This window comes from Myotis brandtii, unplaced genomic scaffold (assembly GCF_000412655.1).
Source record: "Myotis brandtii unplaced genomic scaffold, ASM41265v1 scaffold122, whole genome shotgun sequence".
NCBI lineage: Eukaryota > Metazoa > Chordata > Mammalia > Chiroptera > Vespertilionidae > Myotis > Myotis brandtii.
Genome location: NW_005354255.1, coordinates 2,057,962 through 2,071,139, shown reverse-complemented (window position 1 = coordinate 2,071,139; position 13,178 = coordinate 2,057,962). Strand labels below are relative to the sequence as shown.

Genomic DNA, 13,178 nt, shown 5'->3' with positions numbered 1-13,178 from the left:
GCCATTACTGAGAGCAGTCCTTCCCCTAGGCTCCCTGCATCCCACTACTCCAACATGGGGGGGGCACTTTGCAGCTGGCAGCATGATGAGTTCTGGGCAAAGGACAAATTCTGTCTCAGTTGGATGTCACAAGGGTTTCTGAGCCTCTAGGGGAGGTCCGGAGAGAGGGTTCAGGGTGGGGAGTGGTACACAGGCTCCAGGGCCTCCAGTGATGCCAGATCCAAACATGGGAAGGAGCTCACCATGCCTGAGCACTCTCACCTGTGCTTGCGCCAGCCCAAGGGTGCCTGCCTAGTCCCTTGCTGCCATCTATGGCCGCACCCACGACATGGAGGGTGCTTCTCCAGGGCTTAGTGTCCTTACCAGTTTCACCTGGGGCAGCACCGTCCTCTCCTGGGATGGGCTTCCCTGAAACACTGTTTCTCGTCCTGGCAGGCTTCTATGCAGGCTCAGTCGCCATCAGTGGGGCCCTGGCAGGCAGCCCGGCCCCACTCGCTCCTGGAGTTGAGCCCCCTGTCTTCGATGAGTCCTCCAGCTCGGGGAGCCTCTTCACCACCATGGGCTCCCGCAGCTCCACCCCACAGCATCCTCAACTGCTAGTGCAACCCCGGAACTCCGGTCCAGCCTCGCCCACGCACCAGCTCTGCGTCAGCCCCCGACTCGGCGCTGCCCAGGGCCCACTCCCTGATGCGAGCAAAGGGGACCTTCCCTCTGAGGTTGGCTTCTCAGATCCAGAGAGCGAGGCCAAGAGGAGGATCATCTTCACCATCTCAGCTGGTGCCAGCAGCACCAAGCAGTCACCTTCCAACAAGCACAGCCCTCTGCCTGGGGGTGCTCGTGGAGACAGCAGTCAGAGCCATGGGCAGGACAGTCGAAAGCGGGGCAGGAGGAAGCGGGCATCAGCGGGGACCCCCAATCTGAGCTCAGGCGTGTCCCCCAAGCGCCGGGCCTTGCCATCTGTCGCCGGCCTCTTCACTCAGTCTTCAGGGTCTCCCCTCAACCTGAACTCTATGGTGAGGCCAGGAACAAATGTCTGGGGCAGGAGGTAGTGGGGCCACCCAGTACAGACAAGCAGGCATCTGGACGTTGGGTCTCTTGTTCCCGGGGCTAGCCGAGATGGGCTGGGTCAGGAGCCCGTGCTGGAAGGAACAGCTGGCAGGCTTTGCGATTCCCCAGAACTCCATGCCTGGGGTAGCTTAGGCAGGAAGATCAGAGCAAAGCCATTGGGGTTGGTGCTGTGGGAGCCCATTGACAGAGTTGTGCTGTGTCTTGCTGATCCCTCAGGTCAACAACATTAACCAACCTTTGGAAATCACAGCCATCTCGTCCCCTGAGAGCTCCCTGAAGAGCTCCCCTGTACCTTACCAGGACAACGACCAGCCACCCGTGCTTAAGAAAGAGAAGCCCCTGAGCCAGACCAATGGAGCCCACTACTCCCCACTGACCTCAGATGAGGAGCCGGGCTCTGAGGACGAGCAAGGCAGCACCAGGTGAGGGCCAGGCAGGGCAGGCACTCCACCCTTGGGAGAGGGGCGTACACCAGCAGGGTTCTGAAGGACAGGCCCTTGTGGTCATGTGTGACCCAGGGACAGGCAGCTTCCACCTGCCATTAGTTGGGGGGTAAAGGGGACCTTAACAATCACTCCCCATATTCTCTCCCTCCCCCAGCCCTTGGCAGCCACCATCTACTTTCTGTCTCTATGAATCTGACTTCTCTGGGAATCTCATATGTAACAGTGTAATGTCCTCAAGGTTCATCCATGTCATAGCCAGTGTCAGAATGTCCTTCCTTTTTAAGGCTGAATAATATTCCAGTGTGGATGGACCACATTTTGATTGTCCATTTATCTGTCCATGGACACTGGGGTTGCTTCCAGTTTTTAGCTATTGTGAATGGTGCTGCTGTGAACTGTCATATATGTTTTTTGTCTCAATTTACCTCATACTAAGTAGAATTTGTCATATATGTAAATATATTTTTATTGAGTTCAGAGAGGAAGGGAGAGGAAGAGAGAGAGAGAGAAACATCAATGATAAGAGAATCATTGATTGGCTACCTCTTGCATGCCACCTGCAACCCGGGCATGCGCCCTGACGGAGAAACGAACTGTGACCCTCTGGTTCATAGGTTGACACAACCACTGAGCCACACCAACCGGACGTACCAAGTAGAATTGCTGGGTCACATTGTCATTCTATGTTTAATTTTTGAGGAACCGCCATCCTGTTTTCCACAGTGGCCACTCCATTGTACATTTCCACCAGCTGTGCACTCAGGTTCGAGTTCCCCCACATTCTCACCAGCACTTGTTATTGTCTGATTTTGTTCTTAATGTAAATTCCTTTCTTATGGGTGTGAAGTGGTGTCTCACCATGGTCCTGACTTTCATCTGCCTGACAACTAGTCATGTTGAGTATCTTCTCATATGCTGGTTGGCTGTCTGTGTGTGTCTGTCCAGGGTCTTTGGCCCTTCCTTTAATTGGGTGTACTTTGCTGTTGTTGATTTATGAGCGTTCTTTATTCTAGATCAGCGGTTCTCAACCTGTGGGTCGCCAACCTGTGGGTCGAGACCCCTTTGGGAGTCGAATGACCCTTTCACAGGGGTCGCCTAAGACCATCGGAAAACACATATATAATTACATATTGTTTTGTGATTAATCACTATGCTTTAATTATGTTCAATTTGTAATGGTGAAATTTGGGGTCACCACAACATGAGGAACTGTATTAAAGGGTCGCAGCATTAGGAAGGTTGAGAACCACTGTTCTAGGTACATGATCCCTTATGGTATGACTTTTCCCCTCTCTCCCTGGGTTAAATTTTGACGAAGTCCCATTTATCTGTTTTTTCTTTTTGTTGCCTGTGTTTTTGGTGTCTCATCAAAGTGATTTTATTTTGTTTTTCTTCCACATATATATGTTCTTAAAGATTGCAGTTGGGTAGTCTTCTTTTGTCTCAGGCACATCCAACTTATCAATTTCCAGATTCATTTGGAAGTTCTATGTCCTTGGGAGAAGGCCATAATACACTGATACATAGAATGCGCACCATTTATAATTTGGGGCTGCTATGAATTCCACCTTGCTGAAGTGTACTACAGCCTATGTGTCACATGCATGACATACTATAGATGACATGGCAAACACAAGGGTTTAAAGAGATTGAGAGATGGTTCTATCTGGGACATGTGTGTGTCTCTGTATATGGGGAAGTGGAATGCCTGTTCCTCTTTAGCTGTTGAACCCTCAGTAATTGGGCTGCAACATGGACATAACAGCCATGGGTGGTCCTTGAAGGAGGTCCAAGGGCAGGGGAGCTGTGTGTCTGCTGCTGCTCTACCTCCCTGGGCAAGTCAGTGAACACATACAGCTCTCAGTATGCACAGGGGTTTCAAGCAGTCATATTTTTTTTCTTGATAGAATTGAGAGAAAAATTGCAACTATCTCCTTAGAAAGCAAATCTCCTCCGAAAACCTTGGAAAATGGTGAGTAACAGTGCTCCATTGCATGAGTCCCCAGTGCTAGGTGGCATGCCCTGTCTTTTCTGCACAGACGTTCCTGAGCACAGTGGTGCTAGAAAGGCCATTCCCACCACAGGCCAGTCTTGGTGCTGCCAGGTACCATATCCTCAGTTGCCTGGGCAGCAGACCTGTTTCCTTCCTGGTGAAATAGGCCAAAGTCTGATTTGTGTTGACTCATTCACCCACCTGCCCTCCCACAGAAGCACTCCTTTCATCTTTACCTTCTCCTGTAGTCCGTCCCACCCTAACCACATGGAGGACCAACCTTTTCTGGGTGGAAGGGGCATCCATCATTCTGAGCTATGGTGCTTCCTCCCGACCCGCTCGGAGACCTTCTACCACAGCTCCCGTCCCACTTGACCCCTTGGAGGTACCCAGGCCTCAGCCCCTGCCTCTCCTCATCAGGTGGCAGCCTGGTAGGAAGGAAGCCGATGCCCTCCAGCGAGCCCATCAACAGCAGCAAGTGGAAGTCCACCTTCTCACCCATCGCTGACCTTGGCCTGGCCAAGGCTACTGACAGCCCGCTACAGGCCAGCTCCGCTCTGAGCCAGAACTCCCTGTTCGCTTTTCGGCCCACCCTAGAGGAGCTCAGCTCAGTTGATGCCAAGCTGGCCACCCACCCCAGGAAGAGCTTTCCGGGTGCACTGTCGGGGGCTGGCGGGCTGAGTCCCATCAGCAACCCCCCCAACGGCTTTGCCTTCAGCGGGAGCCTGGCTGCCGACCTCAGTTTACACAGTTTCAGTGATGGTGCTTCTCTCTCCCACAAGGCCCCTGAGGTGGCCAGCCTGGGCGCCCCCCTGAGCTTTTCCGCCCCGAGGGGTAAGGAGAGCAGCACGGAGCCTGGCCCCTTTGTGAACAAGAGGCAGCTGGATGGACTGGGTGGCCCGAAGGGTGAGGGGGTCAAGGGCAGGGAGGGAGAAGTCAGCTTGCCCGTGTGCACACCCTCAGACAAGGCCTCATCACATGGCAAGGTGGGCAAGGGCCGGGACCGCGAGCCTGATTTCAAAAATGGCCACAATCTCTTCATTTCTGCCGCTGCCGTGCCTCCTGGGGGCCTCCTCAGCGGGCCAGGCCTCACCACAGCAGCGTCCTCAGCAAGCGGCACAGCCCCCTCCTCCCAGACACACCGGCCCTTCCTGGGCACTTTTGCACCTGGCCCACAGTTTGCCTTGGGCCCCATGTCCCTGCAGGCCAACTTAGGCTCATCTGTGCTGCAGTCCTTGTTCAGCTCTGTGCCGGCTGCTGCTGGCCTAGTGCACGTCTCATCCGCTGCAACCAGACTGACCAACTCTCATGCCATGGGCAGCTTTTCCTCCGGTGTGGCAGGTGGTGCAGTTGGAGGTAGGCAGAAGCGCGTCTCTCCTGTCTGACTCTCAGGTCCCATGGGACCTGCTCTGGGGTCTGTGACACTACGTCGTCAAGGAAGCCTCCTGGACCACTGGGTTTAATCACAACTGCTTTACAGGTTCCCTTCCAGAGCCCCCTAAGGGGTGAGAGGCTGTGCCCGCGTGTCCCTTTGTGTCCACTTTGCACCTGCCACCTCATTCCTTTTCACAAAATGCAGATATGACTCACATGGGCAGAGCACTCACGCGTGAGTTGGCCTGTCAGGCTTTCTGGTTGTGACAGTGTCTTTCATACCTTCAGGAGAGCTGGCGCCGTGACTAGAGCTTTCATGCCTCCCTGTGGAGGTCACCATCAGATCTGACAGCCTTGGGGACTGTCAGGGCATTGCAAGAGAGTGACCACAGCGCCTACTGCACTGTGGCTCTTTGTCGGGTGGAGTGGAGCCACTGGCTGGGTCCTCTGCAGTCCCAGACCTGCATAGGTGGCTCTTTGCTGGGTACAGGTGGGCGAGATGCCCACAGCTGGGAACCTAGGAGGGAGTGCTGAGGGGGGTGTGGCATGGGGCCATCCTGCAGGTAAGTCTCACCTGGCCACCTGCACTCCTGCTGCCTGCTGCTTTGTCCCTGCACCTGTGTGCACTCAGAGCTGCGGCTGCTGTCTGCTTCCCCTTTTTTGCGTGTGTCTCTTCGCTTGCCTGGAGAATGCCCGCCTGTTGAAGCTGAGTTTTTCTCTCCTGTTTGCAGGTATCTTTAACCACACGGTGCCTTCCGCCTCCACTCATCCGTTTGGAGCCAGTTTCGGCAGCGGGGCTGCTTGTCGCAGCACCACGCTGAGCTTAACCCCGATGCAGGCGGTGGCCAGTACCCCCGCCTCTTCCTTTCAGGCCCTGTCCTCTGTGGAGACCAGGCAGCCCCCACCCCAGCCTCCTCTGCCCCTGGGTCGGCCCCCTGCGGGGCCACCAGCACTTCACGCGCCCCCCCCTCCTCCTAACGCTGCCTTGCCTCCTGCTCCTGCACTGCTCCCTGCTAACTCTGAGCCTGTGCTCCTGCAGAATCTTGCGCCCCTCCCGGCTAACCAAGCTTTCTTACCTGCCTCCTCTGCCGCCTCTCTGCCTCCTGCTAACGCCTCTCTATCTATCAAGCTCGCCTCCCTCCCACACAAGGTTTCCCGCCCCTCCTTCATGGTGCACCACCAGCCCCTGCCTGGACTGGCTCTGGCCCAGGCCTCACCCATGATCCCACAGGCCAGCTCCACGGGGCCATCCGCCGTGTGGGTTTCCCTTGGCATGCCGCCTCCTTATGCCGCGCGCCTTGCGGGGGTTAAGCCGCGATAAAGACCTTGGTTAGCTAGCCGTTCTGTTCTGTAAGGTAAGGCTAGAGCCCAACCAGGTGGCCCATACAAGAAACTCACCTGTCCTTTCTTCCACAGAGAGTGGACAGGCCCACAGGGCTCTGCAGAGGGGCCTGGGACCATTAGTTCTGAGAGGCGCTAAGAAAAAATAAGCACAGGGCGGGAAGGGAGACCGTGGCAGCCATGTATATTGACCTCTGAGTGCAGCCTGTGCACCACCACAGAGCTCAGGAGGGGAGTGGCCAATCCCTTGGTGCCCACTGGACCTTCCCACCAGGTCCCACAGTGCTCCAGGCCAAAGAAATAGCAGATCAGGGAGGCCCTGCAGGCCGGGCAGGCAGAGTACTGCATTAAGTCCTGCATGGAGGGGACCAGAAGGAGGTGGATGCGGCCAGGGTCCTGGCTGTGCAGTCCAGCTCCATTTTGTTGCCACCCTCCAGCTGCATGTCTGCAGTCGTCAGGAACCCAGGAAGCCCCAGTGTGGGGCCGTGGGGGCAGCTCTGAACCTCACTGTTGCTGTTTGCCCACTCTTAGGCTTCTCTCAGCCTGTTTTATTGAATGTACCTCATGGTTTTAGGAAATTTTTATGCATTTGAGGCCTCTGGTACTTAGCTGGCCTTCAGAAGATGATGGTTGTGCAGGCCCAACCCACATGCATCAGAGGCCTGTGGGTAATGGGATGAGCATAGCACAGCCACAGGAAGGGCTGCTTGGGCAGGTGATTGGTGCTCCTCTGGCCCTCAAGGATTTTGATGTCAGTGTGGAGTCAGAGAACAGTGTAGGAAGGGCCTGACTTTGGAAATGGGGTAAGGAAGGTGTCTATGAGGCCTGCAGGAAGGCCATCTGCTCCTTTGCTGGCTGTGAGGGTGCTGGGGCCCTGGAGCAGCTGACTCAGCCACTGCTGGTAGGGCAAAGGGCCTTTCTGGGCAAGTCCACAGCCTATGGGGTGAGTACTCCAGGATCAAGCTAGGTGTTAACTGGCACTGAGGACCAGGCATGAGGTCTGCCTGCTCTCCTTGGCCGTCTGCATGTGTTTAAGTGGAAATAGACATGAGGCTGCAGGAGTCTGATGGCCTTCTGGTAGTGCCTCAGTCCCGATGGAAAAGTCTGGAAGGTAGGGTGGCTCCAGCTCACAGTGGCCTCATGCTGTCAGAGAAGGCACTGGCTTGAAGAGGTCAAAGATGTATACGAGGAAGCATCTGGGTGTCAGGCTCCCTGTCCTGATCCACAGTGGACACCTGCCTTCCATCTTATCCAGGCCCATCACAGGTCTCCCTAGGCTGGACAGTGATGACCTCACTGCTGGGGCATGCAGACCTGTCAGTGGGGCTGCCCACAGGTACACCTCCCGCTCACTCCCCATGAGCTGGCATGTGGTGACCAGGGAGGTGAGGAGGCCGGGACCCAGCGCCCCATGAAAGGCCTTGGGCTGGTGACCTCCCACCTCTGATTGAACCAGGGGCATGGCAGGGCGTTGTTTGCAACAAAGTTCCTTCTGTCCATCCATCTGTCTATAGGCTTTGGTTCCCAGCCTGGGGATGTATGGGCTTCTCCCAGTGAGATGCTAACACTGTGCTGCCTTTCCTCCTGCGCCGGTCTCTGCAGGTAACTAGGATTTCTACCTCAACCTCGAGACCTGTGCAAGGATAGGTGGGCTGCAGGGCTGGTGGCCGACCAGATGGCGGGATGGACCGAGGACGAGGCTCTGCTCTGAGTCCACGCTGCGCAGACCTGCGGGAGATGCTGGGCCTGGCTCCAGCTTATACTGTCAATAGTTTTAGATAAAATATTTATCGTTTTTTAAAAAGTATAAACAATTTTGACTTATTCCACCGAAGTCATAAAGGCAACCTATTAAGAAATGTAAATACTATATATGAGAGGATCTATATAAAGATATCGACCGGACGGACTGGCCCGCCAGCAGAGACTCCAACAGCCGGGCCCGGTGCTATCTCGTCGCCAGGCCTTGCCATCTCCACGTTCTCTTGGTGCTGACTCGAGGTTGACCAACGCCAAAACCAGTCCTTGATGCGCCTGCCCTGTCATCCCCAAGCTCTCCCATACCAAAGGCATGCCTATCTCCTGGTCAAGGGTGGTTCGCTTGGTTTTTAATGCCCTTCAGAAAAGGCCCTCTGTCCCACCCCTTCACTGTGAACGCTCCAGCCAGATTGTCAGCCCTGGTCCCAGGGATGGCGCCTTTTGGTGAGGAAGGGCCAGTGGGCGGCCTCTGGATGTTGCACGGAGGAGGGCTGCTGTGAGTGGTGCTCATGGGGTAGGTCTGGTACTTGACTCCAATGTGGGGCTGCTGGGGAGCAAGTGCTTTACTTTGTATGTCTGTACTGTCTCGGGCTTGCGCAGTCAAGCAAGGCACTGGCCGGGGCATGGGGCAGGTTAGCCATGGGTGCCTGGTATGTCTGTATAGAAGAGAGTCACGCTGACGAGTGACAGTATTTTATAGAGATGTGATGAAAATTTATAAATTTCATAGACTTGACTTCATTTATTTTTAGATTGTATAATGCACAGTAAATGTAAAAAAAAAGTGAGGGGGAAAAACCTTTTTATTTATTCAAGTGCATACAAGTGGCATTGGCCCAGGGCCAAAGCGCCCACATCCCCTTGGTCAGTCTGTATTGCTGCTCCGTGGCCCTTTAATGCCACAGCTGGGTTGACACCTGCCCCCACGCCTGGAGCAGCCTCCCTGGTGCTTGGGAATGAATGCACTGTGGGTGAGCAATGAGGGCAAAGGCCGGCTTCACATGAAGGCAGGAGAGCTGTTCTGATGCTTCTAGAAGTTGCCAACAGGGTTATCGGGTCCCCCCAGTGCTGCAGCCTCTAACAGTCCTGGGTCTCAGTTGAACAGTGTTTGTGCATTTTCCCTGAAAGGGTGTGTCCAGAAGCCCTCAGTCCTCTGGAAGGGCCATCAGCCAAAGGTCCTGGCTGGTAGCAGGGCCTGGACCCCCAGCGGAGGGTGCTTCAGGCTTAGATTGGTTCAGTCAGAGCCCTGCTATTCTGGTGCTTGTCCCCATGAGATGACACCATCAGGGAACATGGGAACCCAAGAAAAGCCTCAAGTTCCTACCTTCCCCCGTCTGGCCAGCACAGCCCATCCTTCCAGATGTGGTTGCCAGGGGCCCGTGGCCTGCCTGGGAGGGCTGATGTGGCAAGCCTGGCTTGGGCTCACTCCTGATAACTGGAGGCAGGGCTGGAGCCAGCTTTTCTGGGGAGTGGGCAGTGGCCTTGTGGAACACAGGCCCAAAAGGGTGCAGAACAGGCCTGGCTGTTGACTCCCCAATTTCCTCGGGTGCGTCCTGGTAGAGCCCTGTGTAACGGGGGTGATGCCTGGCCCAGAGCCATCGTCAGGCTGTAGATGGTGCTTAGACAGGTTCTCATAACTGGCTGTCTTGTAACTGCTGCCCTGGCTCCCTTACCTCCAGGTCTGTGCTCTTGGCACACGAAGGTGCTGTGCTCACCCCACATCCTGCAATCCCGTCCTCCAGCACAGGGCTCCCTAAAAAAGCTACAGGGTTAGCAGTAGCAAAGTTGCAGCATGTAGCAAGTCCCTGGTCTGGAATCAAGCAACCCTGTAAACACTGCATCACTTCTGTGATAACTGTGTGCCACCGTGCAGGACTTCCTACTGACGTGTTATATCTGTGTTCCCCATACAACCATGTCTGCCCAAGCGCTGGGGTCTCCTTTCTGTGCACCCTCCAGCCCTCCTGACTGTGAGATTGATCAGCCGCTGTTGGCAGTGAGGGCGTGGGGAGGGCAGCAAAGGAGTGGGGCGGGGTGCATGAACAACCATCCCTCTGGAGGACAGGTTCTAGTCTCCTCTGGGCAGAGACCAGTGCTGCTGACTCCGGGCAACTTCAGGGAAGCCCAGGGCTATGAGGGTGCTTTGCTCAGGAAAACCTAACTCTGAAGACCCTCCGGTCAGGAGCCAGCCTTCCTTCCCTTCCAGCTATGACTAATGATTTATTTAAGACCCGCTCGCCCTTTTATTTATCCACAAAGTCCGAAGGAGACTGTTCATCCACCCCGCCCCCACCCCCATTCCCATGGTCCATCCATGCTGGCTTATGTCTTGTGTCTCAGACCAGCCCTGCTTTGTCCTTCTGGTAGACTGTGTTTCACTTGGGGTTGCTGGTTTGACCCTCTTTTCCTAAGGGAACCCCACTGTACTCTGATTTCCATCTCCAGACTGTAATAAAATGTTTGTTTTCACTTGAACCTGGTCTGCTGGCATTTCTCACATGGTGAGACCTTAGAGAACCTTGAGGGCTCCATGTGTGGAGAATGGTCACACCCAGAAGAGGCCCCACAGCCCCTGAAAGCAGCTGTTGTGACTTTGGCAGTGAGTGCCCACCTCGGGGAGACCTATCTGACTAGGTCAGGCCTCCTCCCCACCAGAGACGGCACTTCGATGAAAAACCAAACCCTTTGCAAGGTCCTGCCTGCACTCAAAGAATCAGCCTGTGACCGGAGGTGGGATCCCAGGCCATCTGAGGGTCCCATCACCCACCCGTTCTCCCTCAGGGCCCTTGGGCTGGGCTCCCAGCCTCCCTGACTTTCTAGGCCAGTGGTTCTCAACCTGTGAGTTGCCACCCCTTTGGGGGTCAAACGACCCTTTCACAGGGGTCACCTAAGACCATCAGAAAACACATATATAAACAGTGGTTCTCAACCTTCCTAATGCCACGACCCTTTAATACAGTTCCTCATGTTGTGACCCCCCAACCATAAAATTATTTTCGTTGCTACTTCATAACTGTAATTTTGCTACTGTTATGAATTGTAATGTAAATATCTGATATGCAGGATATATTTTCATTGTTACAAATTGAACATAATTAAAGCATAGTGATTAATCACAAAAACAATATGTAATTATATATGTGTTTTCCGATGGTCTTAGGCGACCCCTGTGAAAGGGTCGTTCGACCCCCAAAGGGGTAGCGACCCACAGGTTGAGAACCGCTGTTCTAGGCTCTGGGTTCTGTGTCCCCTCCCCTCAATTTGGATGGCCCACCCCTTCCTCCCAGGCACTTGAACCTCAGGTCTAAAGAGAACCTCTTGTCCCCCAGGAACCCTACTTCCCTTGGAAACCAGCTCCACCAGCCTGTGGAGGACACGTCCCTTTTTGCATTCACTGGACATCACTGCACCACTGTCCTGTGTGGAAAAGAGGTACCTTTATTTGAACAGAACAAGTACACCAGCCGGAGGGCAAATGCTTCTAGCTCTGCCCAGAGGTGTTGGCCGGGCCCTGGCCCTCAGCAGAATTCACAGCAGCCCAGAAGGCAAGGCTCCCGAGCCCTTCACAGCATTATCTCGGTTCATACATTCAGCCTGCACAGGGCAAGAGAGCTGCACCAGCTTCAGGAGCCCACCAGGCCCTAGATAGGTGAGCCCGAGGAACCAAGCACAGCTCCTGGGAGTGTGTGCTCGTCCTCTAGCAGCAGCATGTGGCACTGAGAGGTGCTGGACTAGTATGATGGGTCCCAAGGCACAGCTTCTGCCCACCCTCACCAGCCTGGGGCTACTGAAACACCTCACTCCGAAACCCAGGCTTGGCCTGGTGAGGTAGGGAGGGCTCCTTTAGGCCTCGGTGAGTCAAGCTGAGGAGCCCAAGCCTAACCCCCAGATTCATGCCTTCACGCCACTCAGCTGGAACCGGGCCTCCTCCGATATGCCGAACTGTTCCAGGGGGTCCTGTGTGATGGACGGGTAGCATGAGCTCTGGCCGGGGAGCTCTCCCCCCACCACCACTTCCCGTGCCCCATGCACACCTTGCCAGTCATCTTCTGGATCTCGTTCCTGTAGAAGATGAGGCTCCTGCGCATGAACTCGTAGCTGGGAAAGGAAGTGGCCTGTGCTCACAGGGCCCAGCTCTGCCCCTGCCCCAGGCCCCCAGGCCAGGATATACCCCACACCCTACCTAGCTCTACGCAGAGCTCCCATCCACTCTTGACACTGCTCTTCGCTGTAGCACTCAAAGTGATACTTCCTTTCCGGGTCCTCGATGAAACCTGCAGAGGAAGGGGCCCATCTGTCCCTGCTCACTCCCACCACCACCCATGCTGGCCACCGGCCTCAGCCTCCTGTTGCCACTGTCCACAACTGTCCCCTAGACCCAGCTCGGGCTCACCGCTTCCCACAGGCTAGAGGCTGTATCCCCCAAAAGAGTATGTTCAAAACCTCGCTCCTGGAACCTGGGAACAGAGCCTATTTGGGTACAAGGTCGTTGCAGGTGTAGTTGGTTAAGGTGAGGACACACTAGAGTGGGGTGGGATTGGTGTCCTTATAAACAAGGGAGATCTGGACACAGACACGCAGGGAAAAGGCCACGGGACTATGGAGGCAGAAATCAGGGTGACACTTCTACAAGATTGCCAACAGCCTCCAGAAATTGGGAGAGCATGGTTCCCCCCTCAGAAGGAACCAGTCCTGCAGACACCCCAACCCCGAACTTCTACCCTCCAGCACTGGGAGAAAGCCTCACAGTCTGTGACAGTACGTTAAGGCCACTCCAGAAAACGAAAAGTTCTGCCTTTCCCTGCAGACTCGATCCTCTCAAGGTGACTCAGGATAATCCTCTAGGGTCCCCAGCCGGGCATTGAGAACCGGTGCTCCCCGGTTCTCAGTAGAGGCACCCCGAGAGGCCAGTGCTCGCCGACAGAAATGAAAACCCTGGTGGCCTTGGCGGTGGCAAAGGGGAGAAGCGCAGCCCTGCCCGGGACGGCGGACTTCGTCTATGGGGAGGGGCAGAGCGGAGCTCGGGTCCCCGCCTGCCGGGTCCCCGCCCCCCGCACTCACTGATGGAGAAGCCGCTGGGCTCTTCCTGGGCGACTCTGCAGTGCTCCAGCAGGAGAGCTCCGACGGGCTGGGGGCAGACGAGCCGGATGGGCGGGCCGTCCCGGGACCCCAGCTCCCCAACCCCAGCCCGGGGCCCG

General features: G+C 55.5%; 2 protein-coding genes across 4 annotated transcripts in view; one reads left to right on the top strand and one right to left on the bottom strand.

Annotated features, from left to right (window-relative positions):
- DOT1L (DOT1-like histone H3K79 methyltransferase) overlaps positions 1-10,455 on the top strand; it is a 50,605-nt gene extending 40,150 nt beyond the window's left edge. For both annotated transcript variants that reach the window (XM_014533669.1, XM_014533670.1), the window contains 5 exons: positions 436-1,013; positions 1,285-1,490; positions 3,422-3,486; positions 3,928-4,863; positions 5,613-10,455. In XM_014533669.1, coding sequence (XP_014389155.1) covers positions 436-1,013; positions 1,285-1,490; positions 3,422-3,486; positions 3,928-4,863; positions 5,613-6,202 — 2,375 coding nt within the window. In that variant the 3' untranslated portion in view covers positions 6,203-10,455. The remainder of the gene's footprint in view (positions 1-435; positions 1,014-1,284; positions 1,491-3,421; positions 3,487-3,927; positions 4,864-5,612) is intronic.
- Positions 10,456-11,621: 1,166 nt separating this feature from the next.
- Positions 11,622-13,178, bottom strand: part of PLEKHJ1 (pleckstrin homology domain containing, family J member 1) — a 2,078-nt gene continuing 521 nt past the window's right edge. Inside the window, exons 2-5 of one of the 2 annotated variants that reach the window (XM_005858832.2) lie at positions 13,042-13,131; positions 12,164-12,254; positions 12,015-12,078; positions 11,622-11,937 (exon numbers count right to left, since the gene is read on the bottom strand). In XM_005858832.2, coding sequence (XP_005858894.1) covers positions 11,872-11,937; positions 12,015-12,078; positions 12,164-12,254; positions 13,042-13,131 — 311 coding nt within the window. In that variant the 3' untranslated portion in view covers positions 11,622-11,871. The remainder of the gene's footprint in view (positions 11,938-12,014; positions 12,079-12,163; positions 12,255-13,041; positions 13,132-13,178) is intronic. The other variant, XM_014533674.1, reaches the window with a different exon arrangement.